The sequence below is a fragment of the Chelonia mydas genome, chromosome 3 (assembly GCF_015237465.2).
Source record: "Chelonia mydas isolate rCheMyd1 chromosome 3, rCheMyd1.pri.v2, whole genome shotgun sequence".
Classification (NCBI taxonomy): Eukaryota; Metazoa; Chordata; order Testudines; family Cheloniidae; genus Chelonia; species Chelonia mydas.
The window spans coordinates 198,332,688-198,353,689 of NC_057851.1; the positions used below are offsets into that span (position 1 = coordinate 198,332,688).

Below are 21,002 nucleotides of genomic sequence, written 5' to 3' on the forward strand. Positions count from 1 at the left end.
TAGAGTATTTCTCTTGTAAACTGTGCAGCTAAGGAGGTTCATAAAGTGTGTGTCTGCCTGAATAATTTAGCTGCACATCTTCCATGCATGAGCTGAGAAAAGAGCTTTTGTAAGGTACTCTGCTCTGTCAGATAAGCTTACAAGTTCTCTCCTGTGGATTGTTATGGACTAGAAGATCTTGGAAATACCACAAACCCTAAGTGAGGGGTGGTCTATACCTGTGCTGGCCAGGAGGAGACCAAGGACCAAATTATGCCTCAGAATTATAATTTGGTCCCTACTTATTCCTTGCTCCAGGAGTGGGGTAAACTGGATCAGACCTATAATGGGTGTAGCTTATTTCTGCTTCTGTGCCAATTGAGCTGTGCTGGCCAGTGTGTTTAGGAGCAGAGACAAGGCTCCAAACATCCTCTCCCCCTGCCCATTTACCTATACAGGACCCTGCATCAGCTATACTTTCCCCATCCCACACACAGACCAGCAATTCAGGTAGCTGGTATAAGGAGGCATCTTATACCACATTACTCCCCTGCACAGGCAGGTAACCCAGCTCATACTTGAGCCTAAAGTGGAGCTTGCGTAAAGGAAGAGAAAGTGCTGTTAGTCAAGATTAATGTGTAAGTTGGTTTTAGTAATGTGTGGTCCCTCAGCTTGCCTCTACTGTTGACTGTGTTTTTCACTTTATACGTATGCTCTGGGGGTTTTATTGGTATGCATGGAGAAACGATACCAATATTCTTTAAGAATATTGGCAAGATGCTAGGCAAAATGATGATGTTGAGAAGAGGGTTTCAGGAGAGCCAAGGGGCAGAAGGGTTGGGGGTTGAAGACACACGGGTTGATCAGGGGTTAGATGTCATGTTTGGAAATGAAGAAGACAAAACAGAATAAAAAGAGAACTAATTTAATTATGGGGAAGATAGTCAAAGATGGAGATTGGAGCAGAGTGTGTGTGAAGGAATCCAGGAAAGGAAGCAGGAAATAATTTGTGGGTCAAAATGAATTTATTGGAGATGTAGCAGGAGTTCCAGGGGTATCAGGAGGAGAGAAGGGGAGCACAGATTGTAGGAATAATCTTAGCAGAGAGAGAATCTGTGGGGCACGTATGAAGTCTGGAGTGAGGGGTCATTCTGTTGCTCCCCTGGCATTCAGGGAGGCAAAGCTGCAAGACAGGGAGAGAGAGGAACCCTTGTAGCTTCCTTGAGGAGAGTCAGTCATAGGTCAAAGTGAAAATTCCTTGGCTTTTTGGAAGAATTGCCAATAAGATAAAGGAGACAGTGACTGCTTAATGGGCTGGTGCTGCATGGTGCTTTCCTTATTCTGTCTGTGAGGTATAGCACTGCCAGAGGGTTGAGGAAGAATGTCATTAGTAGAGCTGGTGTGAAATTTTCCAACTTAAAGTTTTTCTGTCCGTAAATGCCACTTTTTTGACTAAATTTTGTTTTGATGATGTTTGATCCATTTTGGTGTTGTTGGAACAAAACATTTTTATTTTTTGTTTCAAAAGACTTTGTTATAAAAAATTTTTAAGTCAGAATTGGAACAAAAGTTCGACCAACTCAAAATGAAATTTTTAAAAATATTGTTTTGTGGGAAATTTTGAAAATTTGGTTCAATTTGGAACAAAAACAAATTTTGAAATGTTGGATTTTCTCACAGAACAGAAAAAGTTTTGACACCTCTAGCCACCAGAGCTGGGAAGGTATGTTCCTGTGCTGAGAGAGCCTACATTGGATGATGGTTTTGGGGAGCCTGGGAAAGATAAGGGGTGAAAACCTAGCCCCACTTAAACTCTCGTTCATGTCAGTGGGGCCAGGATTTTATCTAAAGTGTCTGCTACTGAGAAGCCCTATGGAGCAACTGACAACTAGAGTCATTTTTAGCTCTGGTGCTGCAACTCAGATGGAGAAGGGACTGTCGAGGAAAAGCCACTAATGATTGCTGAGAAGTTTTACAGAGAATGCAGCAAATTCTGGTTTTGAATTATTCAGACAAAATCTTTGAGAACCATTCTGTATGCTTGACCCAATGAAGCATAATTCTATACCCGGGAATCCTATTAATTAAAAATTCCACTAGGACAAAAAAAAGTATTTAAGGTCACTTCCTGGAGTCCTGTCTTGAAAGGGTCCTGATAAAAACTCCATTACAATGCCTCTCTTCACCAAAGCCATTTCAAATGCCTTGGCATTTTTTCTCCAGTGTTGGTCCCATGGAGAACTGGTTTATCTTGGAGAACTCTTAATTAAAACTGTATAACTTTTTGATGGATATCTGTGTATCAATTCTTAAGTAGGAATCCTGTTTTGAAAACCTAAGCTGATGCACATAGGTAGTTTCTTGTCTGCCAATACATTCTTTGGAAGTCATTGTTCACACAATGATCTCTTCTGCTTCCTTCTTGGTTGGCACTCTCACTTATAGCATAGTAAACAGGAAAGTATGACCCCAGGTGTGGGGCCTTCATGATGTTTAGTATGACATCCTTTCCACAGAGCGATAATATTGCTGCTTTGTTTTCCTATGACGACTCATACTTATAAAATCATAGAAATATAGGGTTGGAAAGGACTTCAAGAGGTCATCAAGTACATCCCACTGCGCTGAGGCAGGACCAAGCAAGCTTAGACCATCCCTGATAGGTGTTTGTCTAACCTGTTCTTAAGAACCTCCAGTGGTAGGTATTCCACAGCCTCCCTTGGAAGCCTATTCCAGAGCTTAACTACTCTTATAGCAAGAAATTTTTTCCTAATATCTAACTTAAATCTCCCTTGCTGCAGAATAAACCCATTCCTTCTTGTCCTACCTTCAGTGGACATGGAGAACAGTTGATCACTCTTTATAACCACCCTTAACATATTTGAAGATCGTTATCAGATGCCCCATCAGTCTTCCTTTCTCAAGACTAAATATGCCCAGTTTTTTAACCTTTCCTCATAGGTCAGATTTTCTAAACTTCTTTATTACTTTTGTTTCTCTCCTCTATACTCTTCCCAGTTTATCCACATCTTTCCTAAGTGTGGTACCCAGAATTGGATACAGGACTCCAGCTGAAGCTTCACCTGTGCCGAGTAGAGTGGGACAGTTACCTCTCATGTCTTACACACAAACCAGAATGATATTAGCCTTTTTCGCTACTGCATCACATTGTTGACTCATATTCAACTAGAACTAGATCCACTAGAACTTCCAGATCCTTTTCAGCTATACTATCACATTTTGTAGTTGTGCATTTGATGTTTCCTTCCTAAATACTTTGAGATTATCTTTACTGAATTTCATCTTGTTGATTTCAAATCAATTCTCAAATTTCTCAAGGTTATTTTGAGTTCTAATCCTGTTCTTCAAAGTGCTTGTAATCCCTTACAGCTTGTTGTCATCCACAAATTTTATAAGCATACTCTGCACTTAATTATCCAAGTCATTAATGAAAATATGGAATAGTAGCAGGTACCCAGGACTGACCCCTGCAGGATTCCACTATATGTGCTCTCCCAGCTTGACTACGAAGCACTGGTAACTACTCTGTGAGTATGGGTCTTTCAGTCAGTTTTGTACTCACCTTATAGTAATTTCATCTAGCCCACGTTTCTGTAATTTGCTTGTGACAATATCAAGTGGGATTGTGTCAAAAGCCTTACAAAAATTGAGATATGTCACATCTGTTGATTCCCTCCCTATCCAGTAGGCCAGGAACCCTGTCAAAGAAGGAAATTAGGTTGTTTGTCATGATTTGTTCTTGACAAATCCGTGTTGGCTATTCCTAATAACCCTATTATCATGTAGGTGCTTACAAGTTGATGGTTTAATTTGTTCCAGTAACATTTACTGAAGTTAGGCTGACTGATCTATAATTTCTCTGGTCCTCTTTGTCCCCTTTTTTAAAGGTAGGTACTATTTTTTCCCTTTTTCACTCCTCTGGGGCCTCAGCTGTCCTCCATGAATTCTCAAAGATAATTGCTAACAGTTCAGAGATTGGTTCAACTAGTCCTAGGATGAACTTCATCAGGCCCTGCTGACTTGAATACATCTAACTTATCCAAATAGTCTTTAACCTGTTCTTTCCCTATTTGGCTTTCATTTCTTTCCCCCTGTTGTTAACATTATTTGTGTTGTATGTCTGGTCATCATTAACATTTTTAGTAAAGACTGAAGCAAAACTGGCATTAAACACCTCAGCCTTCTTGATGTGATCAGTTATTACCTCTCCTTCCCCTATAAGTAGTGGACCGACACTTTTCTTCATCCTTTTCTTCATCCTTTTCTTGTTCCTAATGTATTTAAAGAACTACTTCTTCTTGCCTTTTATGTCCCTTGCCAGCTGTAACTCATTTTGTGACTTAGGCTTTCTGATTTTGTCCCTACATGCTTGTGTTATTCTTTTGTTCTCCTTCCTAACAATTTGTCCATGTTTCCACTTTTTTTTAGGATTCCTTTTTGATTTATCAGGCCATTAAAGAGCTCCTGATGAAGCTATATTGTCCTCTTAATAGCTTTCCTTTGCATCTGGATAGTTTTACACTGTGCCTTTAATATTGTCTCCTTGAGAAACCACCAGCTCTCCTGAACTCCTTTGTCTCTCAGATTTTCTTCCCATAAGACCTTATCTACCTGTTCTCTGAATTTGTTAAAGTCTGCTTTTTCAAGTCCTTTGTCTTATTCTGCTGCTCTTATTCCTTCCTTTCCTTAGAATCATGACATCTATCATATCATGATCATTTTCACACAAATTGCTTTTCACCATCAGATTTGCAACCAATTCCTCCCTGTTTGTCAGAATGAAGTCTAAAATGGCTGTCCCTCTGGTTCCTTCCTCCATATTCTGGAAGAAGAAGAAGAAAAAAGAAGAAGTTGTCCTCTATATATTCTAAGAAATTTTGCATTCTGCCATATTACTTTTCTAAGAGATGTCTGAGTCATGAAAGTCCCTCATTACTACCAGTCTTGTGTTTTGTATATTTCTGTTGTTTGATCTAGAAATGCCTCATCCACCTTCTCTTCCTGATTTATTGATCTGAAATAGACCCATATCATGACATGAATCCAATTTTTCCCCTTTTATCTTTACCCGAAGACTTTCAACTGGTCTGCCTCTCACCTCCTTCTGGACCTCAGAACAAGTGCATATATTCTTGATGTATACTGCGATATTTCCTCACTTTTTCCCCTGTCCATCCTTCCTGATCCCCTGTACACCAATGTTCTGGTAATGAGAACATGATCTTATGTTGATTCTTATATGCCAGAAAAGAATGCTGGTACCTTGAACAATGGGGGAAAAAGAAAGGCGTGTAACTGACTTCAGCTCTGGCTGGCAAAGCAACAAGTCACAAGGCAGCAAGTGGCCAAGAAAGTGGTTAAAATCATTTATAGTATCATAACATAGTTAACATGTTGAGAAAGGTGCACTGAATGAAGGCCACTATGCCAGACTTTAATTGAAAATTAAAGTGATTTCATTTATCTGTCATACAATGTATGTACTAATTTGATTTTCCCCATTTCCCCAACCTAGGGAGGTTATGGAATCTCCATCACTGGGGATTTTTAAGAGCAGGTTGGACAAACACCTGTCAGGGATGGTCTAGATCAGTGGTTCTCAAAGCCGGTCTGCTGCTTGTTCAGGGAAAGCCCCTGGTGGGCCGGGCCGGTTTGTTTACCTGCCGCATCTGCAGGTTTGGCCGATCGCGGCTCCCGCTGGCTGCGGTTCACCGCTCCAGGCCAATGTGGGCTGCGGGAAGGGCGGCCAGCATATCCCTTGGCCCGCGCCGCTTCCCACAGCCCCCATTGGCCTGGAGCGGCAAACCGTGGCTAGTGGGAGCTGCGATTGGCTGAACCTGTGGATGCAGCAGGTAAACAAACTGGCCCGGCCCACCAGGGGCTTTCCCTGAACAAGCAGCAGACTGGCTTTGAGAACCACTGGTCTAGATAATACTTAGTCCTGCCTTGAGTGCAGGGGACTGGACTAGATGATCTTTTGAGGTCCCTTCCAGTTCTATGATTCTATGGGTATTATCAGCTACCCTTGTTATACTGTAGCTGTGTAGCATTTGCTTCTCTAGTTTGAATTACTGCTCAAAACTGGCAATTTGTTACAATTTTTTTTAGAACTGTCTTGAGCTTTCATATTTAGAACCACTTTTATGTGACAAGGTTAGAGTACAATGGAATTCAAGTTGTCTGTGCCTTTGACTTAGTACATCATATAACACCAAATATTAACATGGTTATTTAAATACTATGCTTACAGGAGACCAGCATATCAGATAACCTTTTTTTGTTATTCAGAGACTGTATTACTTCCCAGTACAATTTTGTCATTTACTTTAAACTACTGGAAAAGATGCACAGGTGTGTAATATTTAGGTTCAAGTAAATGAAATGGAAACATTTAGATCCATGTGGGCTACTGCTCTTTACTTTGTGTTAAAAGGCTATTTGGCTATTTATTTGTTCAAATGAGAGGTTTAATGAAAGCAGTTAATTAAACGGCTTGCTTAGACAGATTTTTGCTAAAAGCAGCAAAAGCTAAAGAAGAATAATCTGATAGATTTGCAAATGGCTCTTGCCAAGATCCCTGTGAGTAATATACTAATTTTTTTTTGCTTGCTGCTTTTATTATGCTGACAATAAATTGGCAATGGGAGCCTTTTTTATTTCAGGAACAAGGATGTTTAGGCCTTCTTTTGTAGATGTCCTCTAGAACTGTGCAATGAAACTCAATACCTTTTACTTATTTCCCTAGATACTCTAATCCCTCCCCGCTTTACAAGTATCTTTGGCTGTTCTTCCCTTTTGTATCCACAGCAACATGAATCCCCACAGGAATTATTTGCTTCTAAATTGCAGGTGCACTTGTGTAATGTTTCATTGGTTTCAGCTTTTGAAGACTTTTTCACAAAATGGTGACCTCTCCTTTTACAGCACTTGATGTTGGGCATTTTTTATATACATTAAAAGCATATAAGCCACTCTGTTTCCTAATATACGGTAACTTTTTGTCAGTGTCTATTGTTTTTCAGTTATCAGGAGCTTGCTTTTAGACCGGCAGCGAGGAACTAGAGCCAGAATGTATGAACCATTCTTTTATCGGCATATAAATAAAACTATATAAAAAGAACCCCAAATGTATTGATGGAAAGTATAATGATACTCAGCAGTGTCATTGGCCAGAATTTTCAAACTTGGCTGCTTATGCATAAATCTGTATCCAAGCTCCTGATTTTCACAGATGTTGAGCACCTACAGCCTGCATTGACTTGTCAGGCTAATTATATTTAGGGCCTATATATGGATTTAAGAGCCCAACTTTTGGTGCACTGGGTAAAATTTTCCAAAGCACCTCTTTCACTTAGGCATTTTTGAAAATGGGATTTATGCACCTACGTTACTGAGAGCCAGTTTTTTAACGCTATTTAGGCCCTTATAGCTACAAATAAGAGCCTAACAGGATTTTCACAAACATCTGTCTGCATCTTTAGGTGCCTAAATACCTTTAAAAATCTGGCCCTTTGGCTCTTTTGGAAATGTCACCCACACACTTGAACATTTTGGACACTAAATTTATGAAAATGACATAATTTCCATTATTGGGGGGTTCATAATTTGGCTAGAAGAGATACTTTGGACTCTTGACATACAAAATCTTATTTTAGATATTTAAAAAGAGATGTATTTTACTATTCAGTGTTAAAGAAGGGCAAATAGTACAAAAATGTTCACTGCGTTTTCATGCTTTCTATATGACCCTATAATTTAAAAATAGCCTTCTATTTAAAATGGCATTGTTCATATTATTAGTGTGATAAATGAACTCCTTTTGGAACACAGAAATTGCCATGTTGGATCTCTCTAGCGGTCAGACTAGTCCGACCTCCTGGTCTGGTCTCTAGCTATGAATTTGTCAGTTCTTAGCTAATGCCTGCAGCGTGGACAAGAGCTGGCATCTGGTCTGCCAGCGTCACAGTTACACCCCTGTGATGTTCCTCACCGTCTTCTCTAGTATTGCCCAACTTAAATGTGTTTGTGTCTTCTGCTAATTTTGATATCTCATTCTTCATCTCCTTTTTGAGATAATTATGAATATGTTAAACTACACCAGTCCTAGTAGTGAATCTTGTGGCACTCCACTGCTAACCCTTTGCCATGTTGAAAACTGGCCATTAATTTCTACTCTGTTTTCTGTCTCTTAGCCAGTTTCTCATCTAAGGAAGTACCTTACCGCTATGAATACTTACTTCCTTTGATTTCTGTTTGTGAGGGATTTTGTAAAAAGTTGTTTTGATAAACTAAGGGTGGTATTTTCAAAAGCACTCAGCATTAACTTAACTTTGCTCCCATGAAAGTCAGTGGAGTACATTGACATAAATGAGAGCAGAATTAAGCCAATGCCTGAGCACTTTTGAAAATGCCAACCAAAATAATTTCAAGTGGTTCTCCCTTATCTTTTTGCTGACATGCTCAAAAATTTCTAATAAATTCAAGAGGCACAATTTTCCTTTACAGAATGCAGGCTGCTTTACCTCTTGTTGTATCTTCTTCTTCTAAGTGTTTTAGAATTCTACTTTTAATTATTCTTTCAACCAAATTATCTGATAATGGGGTAATGCTGACTGGTCTCCAATTCCTATTTTTGTATTTAAAAAATAATTAAAATATCAAAGAATATGAAGGTTTAAACATGGGACAACATTTCAACTACTTATTGTAAGGGCTTTCACTGTGCAATTATGTTTTATTATATGCACAGGAAGCGACACCTAGCATTAAGACTGCCCAACACACCCCATCATAAGACCTGGTTTTCTGTTGCTTATAATTAGGGCTCCGTGTCTGTGATGGAGGTTGCGGAAGTCACGGATTCTGCAGCGTGACATCTGCAGTAACCAGCATGGCTGACCCCGGGGCCGCCCAAGCAGCTAGCCCCGGGGCCAGCTACTCCAGCAGCCTTGGTTACAGCCACACCGGCCGCTACTGGAGTGGCTCCACAGCCGGCTGCTCGGGGAGCCCCACAGCTGACCGCACCGGGCACTGCTGGAGCTGCTCCGACAGCAGCCGCATTGGCTGCTACTCGGGCGGTCCCTGGGCAGGGACTGTACAAGCAGCTGCCGGTGTGGCTGGCCCCAGGGACGGAGGAAGCAGTCACAGCTTGGTGGCCCCCGGCAGTGGTCCCGTGGTCCTTGGTGGCCCCCGGCAGCGGTCCCGAGCAGCAGCGGGGAGGCGGGCGGTGCAACCGCTGCTAGGATGGCCCCCGGCAGCTGGTGCCATTGGCCCCGCCCCCACCGGTCTTCCCCCAGCAGAGGGTCCCCAGAACAACAGCCCCCTGGCTAAAATTTAGTCTGGGGTATTTATAGTACAAATCATGGGCAGGTCTCAGGCCGTGATTTTTTGTTTATTGCTCATGACCTGTTCATAACTTTTATTTAAAATACCCATGACTAAATTGTAGCCTTACTTATAACTTTGCAAAACTTTAACCATTTGTGTTGAGATTTTTTGTTCATTTTCTCTGCCTCAGGCTGAATTGTTCTAGAAAGTTTCTACAAAAAGAGTTCAACCTTTTCTTAGTATGAGGTTATAGAAAAATACTTTGTTTTCTCATGTTAATGAAGTAGTTGTAAGAAATTATTTTAGATCCTCCAGTGTCTTCATGCCTGGAAGAAGGGTTTTCAAATTTGGCAGGGAGTCTTCCTAGTGTCAGGGATGTGCCTTTCATTGTTCCTGAAAAAAAATGCCCAAATTTGACCAGATTATCAGGCTTTATAAAATCTCAGTTTGCACATGCTTGTTAGAATATGGAGGCTAGAGTCTCTGAAGTTTCCATCTGTACTGAGCATGCTCCAGCCCCTCATATCTTCTAAGTGTGACTGGACTATAGGTATGGTCCATTCTGGTCAATTTCATGGTCATAGGATTTAAAAAATCATAAGTTTCATGATTTCAGCTATTTAAACCTGAAGTTTCACAGTGTTGTAATTGTAGGGTCCTGACCCAAAAAGGAGTTGGGGGGGGGGTCGCAAGGTTATTGGGTGGGGCAGAGTACTGCTACCCTTACTTCTGAGCTGCTGCTGGCAGGGCGCTGCCTTCAGAGCTGGGCAGCTGGAGAGCGACGGCTGCTGGTCGGGATCCCCGGTCTGAAGGCAGAGCCACTGCCAACAGCAGCGCAGAAGTAAGGATGGCCTGGTATGGTACTGGCACCTTTAGTTCTGTGCTGCTGCCTGCAAAGTTGAGCCCTCAGTCAGCAGCCACCACTCTCCGGCCACCCAGCTCTGAAGGCAGCAGTGCAGAAGTAAGGGTGGCATGGTATAGTATTAGCACCCTTACTTCTGCGCTGCTGCTGGCAGGGCGCTGCCTTCAGAGCTGGGCTCCCAGCTGACAGCTGCCGCTCTCCGGCCACCCAGCTCTGAAGGCAGCTCAGAAGTAAGGATGGCAATACTGCAACTCCCCTAAAATAACCTTGCAACCCCCCTGCAATTCTCTTTTGGGTCAGGACTCCCAATTTGAGAAACGCATGGTTTCCCCCGTGAAATCTGTATAGTATAGAGTAAAAGCACACAAAAGACCAGATTTCACAGGGGAGAAACCAGATTTCACGATCCATGATGCATTTTTCAAGGCTGCGAATTTGGTAGGGCCCTACTATAGGAAGAGGATGACGATTTCATGATTAAGTTGAATGCTACCCTGGAGAATTGGATTCTATCTTGACCTCTGCCACAGAGTTCCTGTGTGATGCTAGGCAAGTCACTTAAACTGAAATGTTCATAGTTGCCCAACATTAGGCACCTGGGGGAAGATTTGCAGAAGTGCTGAGCACTGACACCTGCAGCCAGACTCAATTAGAACTGTGCTTTTAACATATTAAGTGCTATAAAAATGGTGTGAAAAAGTATTCTGAAAATTCAGGTCCCAAGTGTCTCCAATTGGGCACCAAAATTGGTGAACGTTTTTGACAATTTCGGCTTTAATCTCTCTCTCTGCTTCAGTTCCCAGTCTCTAAAATGGGGATAAAAATACCACCCAATCTCACAAAGGTGTTGTAAGGTTTGTGAAGCACTTGGATGTTATGGTTAGAACATCCTAGAAATGTTGAGGAGGAAATTAATAATATTTTATTCAGTGCAGTGTTGGAATGGATAATAAGGCCTTGGGCCACACAGTGAGGATAAAAAGAAATATTAAATAACTACGCATTTACTGATGAGCTGGGTTTCCTGTAGAAAAAATAATATGGGATCATGTAATTAAAGACCGTATCAGAGTGAGAGGGAAAGTTAAGGTTTCACAAGCAACGTTAAAATTGTCATTTCCTGACTATTGAGTGCCTGACTTCTTTTAATGTAATTTAGTATGTACATTACAGTAGCACTCAAGATTGGAGCCCCTATTGTGCTAGGTGCTGTATAGCATCCATGAAGAAATGGTCCCTCCCCCAAAGTGCTTACAATCAAAGATAACAAGTGATGTATGAAGGGGCAGAGGGACAGACTTATACACTGAAACATCAGAAATTTGTATATCAATTTCCAGTTATTGTCCTGATAACTGTATGTAAATCGCCAAGTATCTGAATATTATGGATCTTTACGATTAATGGTATTCATTCACACTCACACCCACAGTAGCAGCTCCAAATGCATATGGCGTACTGTATGTTTTAAAATGCAGATGAATGGATTGGGTCTGATTTTCATTTACACTAAAGCCATTTTAGAACACACTATGAGTATAAAGCGGCCTTAAAGTGGGAGAAAATTACATTTATACCCACTTTAAGGATCTTTTGCACTGCTGTGTAAAATGACTTTTGTGTAAATGAAAATCAGGTCTATAATCTGTATAAATATATGCACTCTGTTACATTCAGGTTATTTATTACATTGTGCCCAAAGTATGCATGGAGATTTATAGTAGATGATCCATAATCCAGAATTAAACTATTAATATGCATTTATAGAGTGGCAGCCATAACCTTGAAATTCCTTGGTTTAAGTATGACCTTTCACTTTGTTTGAATATATTTTTTTAAATGTATGAATAACAAATTAACATTAGTAGATAAAAAGCATACCATTTCCTTGTAGCACTTATATCTATCCATATTTAAGTTGTACAAAGCCTTGAAGATTATAAGGCTTAATCATTCATAATATTTATTTGTTTTTAAATGTCAGATCTAGGTTACTTTAATATATTGTCAGAGCCCACGTTGTTAATTAAAATGCAGTGGGACAAATTCTCTTGATATGTGCCAAAAAGCACATGCAATTGAGAAAATGGCAGAATCTCTTGGTGCTTAGATTCTGGCCCACTCAAATGAATTGCTCTGTGGAACCTGCTGCGTATGGCATTGAAAAATCTGCTGTTCCATTGATGAACCCTCCTAGTTCCAAGAAATCCATTACAGGCAGTGGATATAGTCTCCTTGTTGTCAGGAATCCATTACAGGAAGTGGCTAGAGTATTGCAGGCCACAAGGCTCTCTCATGCCACAGTGGCCTCACTGTCCAGCTATCTTCCTTTGGTGGCTGAGCCACAAACAGCACTGACAAAGTCGGGCTAGCCTTATTTCAACGGTCCCACCAGCAGGACTGCTTCCTGCCTTTGTCACATGTCATGTGATGGCACGTTGGGAGGAACCGGTTACTCAGGAAAACACTATATCCTGCTTTGGGCAGTGCTCAGCAGGCATGTGACTCTGCTCTAAGCATAACCTGCACACTGTTGCTAAGGCTCTGTCATTTTCCTAGCACGTACCCAACAAGCCAAGTGAAAGCAGTAATTGTAGCTGTCCAGTGATATTCATCAGCTGTCTGAATAACTGCACATTTCCAGCATGCATTGTGTCTGTCTGAATATGCGCTTTGGCCCCAATTCTGCAAACCACTGAAGCACATGTCTAAATCCATTCCTATTCAGCAAAGCATTTGAAATCAATGGAAGTCGAATGTGTGCTTAAAGTTAACGTTGCTTTGCTTAAACAAGGGCTTTATTTCTGCTTTGCCTTCTCTTCACTTGCATTATCTTAACTTTTCATGGATGTGGTGAGCCATATGTTTACTAGAGAGACAGAAAGATATAGCCATGTTTAAACTCCCACATGAAGATAACACAAGGGTCTTCCTTCTACCGTTGCTGTCTGTCAGCAATGAACAACTTTATTTTTCGTGTTATTCCCGGAAGTGAAGCCTCTGAAGGGTTCCACCAGTGGCATAGCCAGGTGGAGAAAACAGGGGGAGCGGAGATAAAAAAAAGGCGCCACCCGCTTGTACTCACGCAGCGGCGCTCCGGGTCTTCAGGGGCGGGTCGAAATGCTGAAAAGCTGCCGAAGACCGGAGAGAGTGAAGGACCCGGAGCGCCGCCTGACCCATAGCTATGCTACTGGGTTCCACTTGAGGGTCTGATGCAAGAATGTCAGCCAGGCCCCTGCTTACGAAAACATCTGCTGAATCTTAACCTTATCAAAGAATTTGAATTAGCGATCCAGATTGTGGCTGGCACTAATGCAGCTCTACAGGGATTAAAGGGGGAGTAAGATCATCTTCACTGACCAACATGGCCTCCCCAAAACTTGGGTTCAGATGTGAGGGGAAGAACAGGAACTGCACCCCTGAGAAGGTGGGCAAGGAAGGGGTGGAGAGGGGCAGGGAGTGGACACAGCTCCATCCCCTCCACAGTGCCAGCAGGTAAAGCTGAACTGGCATGAGTGAAAGCAATCTGCACCTAGTGACATGTATAACTTTCCAAGGGAAGGGAGGATCAGAGAAGGAATTCTAACTCTATAGAGCTTTGTTTTCCCCAGAAAATTAGGTGATGGGAGTGGGAGCACTAACTAGAGAAGCTGCAGCGACTGGTCTGCTATTAACACTGAGGGTTGACAAGGACTATTGTGTTTAACATCATGCCAGCTACTACAGCTAGCCAACGCTATGTCAAACACAACAGTCCTCCTCTACTCAGAGTGCTAAGTCATGTTTAACTGTTTAACACGTTAACATGTTTAACACTGTTCATTACTATGACTCCTCAAGGCCATTTTCTAACACAACCTAATTTGCAAGTGAAGGCAAGGCCTGAGTCAATTCCTGCCATACTTCTTGATACTCAAGTAACTGAGCAAAGGCTCAGTCTAGCTCTAGGATGACTTTCAAGCTAAGTGGTGACTGAGGTAATTTATGCCATATAGCTCTACGGGGACAGATCATAATGATTTTTATTTTATTTCTTATCTGTATTATGATGTAGCCCAGAGATTCCCAATCAGATTCAGGGCCCCATTGTGCTGGATTCTGTACAGCTAAACCAAACTTCTCAGGAATAGATTGGGAAACCCTGTTAAATGTAAACACTAATTATAACAGTACGTTTTAGCAAAATCAAATTACAAGTATACCTAACTGAACTTCAGCAAACTCATGTTGATCTATGTTTTGCATTTTGTTTTTACTTCTTTAGTCCGCACCTGAAGTTTAACAATCTGACCCTGATTTCAACTCATGGGCTTCCAGGAAAAAATCCACCAGGCTCTACGAACAGAGGATTTTTAATTGACAGGTTTGATTTAATTTCTAAATATTTGTGATAGTTTCAAAGGAAAATATAATACATGTGAATTTTTTTTGTGAATTTGTAGTACAATTCAGCATACATATGTACAGAAATGTGTATTTTCCTCAAGTCTTAGTGCTCATAATAAGAAACTAAAATACAAACATAATCAGAAAAACTCTCCAGGTTGGGATTCAACCCAGTTCTGTTATGAGTCTCAATCTAGATGTGCTTTCTCAAGGCATTCTCCACGTCTCCTGTCTCCCGAACAACCACGCCTTGTGGATGTATATATCTGTACCTACAAGTGATGGAAAGCCATGTCACAGAGATTAATTTTGCATGGAGTTCAGAACATCATGAAGTATTGATCATTTTTACCTCTTGCCAGAAGAAATTCCGCTGCCAGAGCCTTTCCCTGCTGCAACCCACCGCCAGAGCCTTTCAGTGCCATGTATAGTGACACACTGCAGTGTGGACGCAGCCTACCTTTCACTAGGGCATGTGGCTACATGTACCCTACACACCCCCATAAGTGTAGGCAACACTTTAGGTCTTTGTCTTCAGCGAGTATGTCAGTCCAATGCTAGGTGCCAGCCCAACTAATAGGACAAGACAAAGGCAAAGAAGATTTGAATTTAATAGATAAACCACATCCCTATATATATGTTTCATATGTAAACAAATATTTCCAGTGACATTTACAAAATATCTACATTTATAGAAAATTGTAGTTCATAACTGTCTAACCAGAGCTAGTTGTTTAATTTGAAAATAGATAATGGATATGAATTAATTTAATTAAGGAGCAGCTGAAAATTAAAACGATCTTTGGTGGGATTTTCAGAAGCTTCTAAGTGATTTTGGAACACAAGGCTCACTGACTGCCAATGATATTTGTGCTTCTAAATCACACATGTGCTTTTCCAAATCCTACCTCTCTTTATTATTCACTTTATGGAAAGTCCTTCCTCTTCCCTTCATCCTGTTTGTTTATTTCTGTCTCTTATTTGTGTCCTGTCTGAACTTATGGCCAGATTTTCAAGAGCATTGATTGTCCAAAACTCTCATCAAAGTAAATGGCAGATATGGATGCTGAGCACCTCTGAAAATCTGGACACTAGATCACAGAGCTTGTCAGGGGATGGAAGCACTTTTACTTGTTTCTGTGAAGCATGTATCCCATTTCTGGGTACTCTAATAACAATAATAATTAATAATCATTAGTAATCAGCCCTGTGTTTTGAATATGAATATTTATAAATATGAATGTTTATATTTAATATTCATCTTTAATATGAATATAAAATATGACAGTATTGGTACAAACAATAATCATTGTTACTACTTTGTTCCTTTTCAACTTTCTCTGTTATTGTTTATAATGCCAAAGAACTTAGGGGTTCAAACTTGATCAGGATCCCATATTTTTTAGTCAAGCTGTGTTTGGGACCTGGTCCATAGCTCACTGCAGTGGAATAACTCTCATTGGATTTATATTGGGCCTCTTACCACGATCGACCAAATAAGAAATAAAGTGGTGCTTGAGCCACTCACTGCTGATGAGCTTTGTTTGCTAAATGGAATATTTTATTCCTGGCGGCAGTGACTCCAGCTCACAGAATGAGTGAGTTCTAGGCTTTGCACATTGCTTCACAAGGATAAAGGAATGCTGCAGATTGGTCCTAGATTCTTTTTAAATGTGGCATCTGCATTCCACCTTAATCAGTCAGTTACCTTGCCAACATTTTCTGATGTATATTTCCCCATAAAGACCTTACTTCACAAACTTGAGGGTAAAAGGTCTATGACTTCTATCTAGAACATCCATTCAGCTTTCTATTTCATTCAAAAGCCACTGTAATTTGGATCTTCAGGGTCCGTCCCTCCATGGACCTGTAAACAGCTTGTCTTTACGAGTAGCACAGACCTCTAGAAGAACCTTGTGGAGTTTTTAATAGATGATTTTCCCTCTTCTGGTGTGAGGATCTGGGTTCAATCCAGACCAGTAAGGTGTTCTGTCACCACCTGTCCTGTAGCCCTGGGTGCCTTTGTACTGTGCAGCTTTGGTTCAGAGCTCTGATACCAACAGCCTGATCATTACCACACTGATCTCACCCTGGCTTCCACCAACTTGGTTGCTCCTTGCGTGGTAACACCAACACCCTTCCAGTCCCAAGTTCTCCCCAAACAACGTCTTTCTCTGCAGTGCTCAGCCTCTCTGACTGTAGCACTCACAAAATCTTAACAAGTTCACTGCTCCTTTAAAGAGACAGTACACCGCAGTTTATTAACTTAACTGGGTTTGACAAACTTTCCACTTCAAAGAAAGCACTGAGTTGGTTTATAGGTAAAGTAAAACAAGTTTATTAACAAAACGACATAGGTTTAAGTGATACCAAGCAGAAAGAATAACAATAAAAATGGTTATCAACAAAGTAAAATGCATTTTTAAGACTGAAACTTAACTTAATTCGTTATAGTTCTTGTTCAAGATACTTTCCCTACTTAAAGTAAATTTTCCAGCATGACTGGTTTTTCCAGCCAGGATCAACCCTTACAGATTCAAAGAGCTGGCTTCTTTGTTCCCTAGAGATGGATAACTTAGGGGTTCAATCTCCCTCTCTTTGTAGTCCCGCAAACCTCTGAAATGTATTCTTCTGTAGGGTCTCCCCATATAAAGTTCCTTTCCCCTGCTGGGTGTGGACGCCATGCTGTCTGATGCAGACTCCATGCTGGTTCCTCCCCCTGTTGATTTTTACAATGCAAATGATCTCTTCCTGCAACTTCCGATACAAATGAATAGCCCACTGAATTTGACCGTGCCTGGTTTGAGGTGTTGACCTCTTTCCTTTGTCTGGAGAAAACCTGTTTATGAACTCCTCCTAACATGCCTGGTTTAAACACATTTTAGTCACATATTTCCAGCATATCTGTAAAGTTTTTTGTGGGTTAACCATACAGACATCACACAATAATATAAATAATCCACTGAATGCATCCGATGAAGTGAGCTGTAGCTCACGAAAGCTTATGCTCAAATAAATTTGTTAGTCTCTAAGATGCCACAAGTACTCCTTTTCTTTTTGCGAATAATCAGAGAGTTATTAGTTTTCCAATTATATATTACATGCCACCTTTAGGGTAAATATCATGACAACTGGCATTGCGGTGCTCTTAGGGTCACATCTGGGTTTTTGTAAGGGAAGCATCAAGACTCAGAGGATTTGAAGAGCAGCCAGCCACGTGGAGTTCTCTACATACTTCCACAAAGCACTATTGCAAAGACTCAGCTCTGTGCAATAATTCAGATTATTATAGTTTCCAGGTTGAAAATGCTTTCTCCCTGGTCTCCTAGATATTTTGTGGGAATAGGTCTATGGATTATCTGTTGTTTAGGTATTTTATCGTCATATATGAGAGAGAAAAACAATTTGGGGCAGAGTGTTTTTCTTCACACCAGTCTGTAAAGCAGTGAGCACACTGTTAGTGTAATATAGTTGAGTTTTAAATGAATTTTGGGATTGCTTATAATTTGAATGCATAAGGGTGCTAAAGAGGCTCTGTTTCTTTCTGGTTTTGCTAGAAAGATCCCTTTGTAAACAGCAGCTTCTAAATTTTTGATTCCCTCTCTAGAAAATGCTGGACAATCACATACCTATTTAAGGAGGCTAGATTTAAAACAGGCAATAATCCCCCTCCCCCATGGACTTTGGTGCAGCAAAAATAGATCTTGGCCAATATTTTCAAAAGCAACCAGTGATTTGGGGTGCCTACCTTGAAACACCTTAAAAAGGTCTTATTTTCAGAAAATACACAGCACCCACTCACTGAAAATCAGAATCCTTTAAGATGTCTGAGCTGGACATCAAAAATTGAGGCAATGAAAATCATGGGTCACTTTTGAATATCTTGATCAAGCTTATCACCATTATCTTCAGTTTATACCTTCCGTCAGACTTTTGTAACAGCACAAAAGGCAACGGTGTTACACAGGTATAACTGAGGGCAGAAGTTGACCTACAAAATTTTAATTACTGAGATAGTGTGTGAGCCAGAAAGAACCAGCTTTGCTTTCAGAACCCAGACTGAGTTTGCGTGCCTGACTGGGAGAATAGTAAAATTAGCAAATTTGATATGGAGTCATTGAGACACAATAAATGTGGCATCCCGAGAGGAGAACCACCTTTTAAGATCTCAGCACTAAGATGAATGTCTGTTGGTAGTCTCCCATCTTCCAAAATAGATGAATTTCTATATACAAATGTCATCTGTGGCACCAAAGTCCTGTTTCCAAAAGAGTTTTAGGAGGTTGTCACATTCACTTTCATTGAGACTTAGGCTCCTAAGGGCCAGATTTTCAAAGGGAGTTAGGTGCCTAACCTGCTTAGGTGCTTTTGAAAATCACATTAGGCATTTATCTACGTCTTTAGCTGCCTACACACCTTTAAAAATCTGTCCCTGAGTGCCTCATTCACTTTTGAAAATGAGATTAAGGCTCCTACATAACTGGTACTTTTAAAAATTGTATCTAAAGCATAGGTTTTAGCATTCACAGTGTCATTGGGCCATCAGTCTTTATGAAAACCTTGAACAAAATTAATAAATATGACACTTGCTAAGAGTTAGGATAGAAGAAGTGAGTCTGTCTGAACAAAACAACTGAGTAATCCGAGGCCTCTTTCCTCACTTACCACCAAACATGCCAGGGTAAAAAACGGCTTTGTGGCTGCAATTGCTAATTGGAAGAGGGCTTTGTTTATAGAAGAATTGCACATAAACTGTTCTTTGTTGCACTGTATATAAATTAATTGGTTTCAAAATTCCTCCTCTCCTTAAGGGTTGGGAATGAATTGCTTGTCAGTCAGTCCCTGTGTTTATGAGGATTATCAGACATACCCTTACGAGAGAGAGAGAGATTTTCATTTGCCTGCTAATTTCTTCCTCTTAGTGCATATGATAATCTCCCTCTCCCTCCTGTGAATGGCATCTCTTTGCTTGCTTCATACAGCATTTTGAAGGTTTCTTTAATGTCATTACAGTGTTTTTCATCCTTACCATTTTGGAGGAGCTCATCTGGAGAGGGAAAGCAGAAGAGCAGATCTGATGATATCTCTGCCCTTTACTGGCATTTCTGCCGTTGTAGCCGTCTTTGTAGTTGTAAACACTTTCAGAGCAGGGCTAGGTAAGACAGTAGTTATACTAGTGGTTAGTGGTCTCACCATAGCTATTACTGGTGGAGCTGAACTAGTAGTAGCAAAAGTGGGACTATTTTAGCAAAAGAGCATTTCGTAGAGACAGCCAAAGAGAGGAAATTATCAGGTAAGAAAAACAGTTTCTTTTACAGGTGCAAAACTGCACTGTGCATCAGACTGCAAATTTGAACCATAGTAAAGTATATATTTCTGACTTGTTTTTAAACTCTATTGTAGTATGGCCTGACACTGGGAGAAATTATTTGGTTTTAACAGGAACTTGTCAGTTTGTACCTGAGAGTTTCATAATGAATAATCTCTCACTATAGGCCTTAGTAAGCTCACAGCAAGACAACAACTTGAACCACTAGGGGACTTCAACCAACTCACCAGATGTCTAATTAATGCCTGCTGTCAGCTGCTAAAATGTCACTTATAGATATTCTTTCTTCACAGCCACTGTTTTAATGATAAAGATTATGCATTGATGTCACTTTGTTCCTGGGTTAATGTTGTGGTTGATAAAATGACTGGCATAGACCGAGCTGCCAAACATGTAGTGGTTTCCAAAGGAAAAAAAGTGCCATACGACCACCTTGTTCTCTGTACTGGGCAGCAATGCCAGGTAAGATTGTGCACATAGTGAATAAATGAACATTTGATGTTTACAGTGATTAACAATTAATATGTTTGTGGAGAGTGTCACAGTTCAGGGCAGCTGCACCCCTATTTCCCCCCCTGATGGTTCAGCAAGGGTGGTCGCTTTAGACTCTCAGCTTTTCAGCAGTCACCTCTCTTGTGTGGGGACCCACATCTCTCTCCTTGTCTGGGGTTTTTCCAGGCTGCACAGTTCCCTGGCTACACTGTGAGTTGCAAGCCAGGTGGTTTAAACGGCCAGTGTCTGTATGTCGCTTTCTCCTGAGGGACTATAAACAGCGTAATTGCCCACCGTCAGGTATCACCCAGCTCTTTCTAAGCAAGGACATTTATTCTTATGAGGAAAGCATTACAGAGAAAACATATTAAAATAATAAAACAACCGACAGGCACTCTACTAAGCTTACATCAGATCACCTCCAACACCAACAAGGGCTTTGGCAGATGATCAGTCCATTAAACCCCACCAAGCAGTGGTTACAAATTCATAACAGCTTCAGCTCGGAACAATCACCCTCATGAGTCTGTGAGTTCCTCCTTTATACAGTTTGGGCCTTTGATCTTGAGATCCTGGGAACAGGTAATCGGCAGACAACCGCCTTGT

At 40.9% G+C, this 21,002-nt stretch overlaps 1 protein-coding gene across 2 annotated transcripts in view; it reads left to right on the top strand.

Annotated features, from left to right (window-relative positions):
• Positions 1-21,002, top strand: part of CFAP61 (cilia and flagella associated protein 61) — a 209,196-nt gene that overhangs the window by 103,902 nt on the left and 84,292 nt on the right. For both annotated transcript variants that reach the window (XM_043544114.1, XM_043544115.1), the window contains exons 19-20: positions 14,454-14,552; positions 20,198-20,366. In XM_043544114.1, the coding sequence (XP_043400049.1) occupies positions 14,454-14,552; positions 20,198-20,366 (268 nt within the window). The remainder of the gene's footprint in view (positions 1-14,453; positions 14,553-20,197; positions 20,367-21,002) is intronic.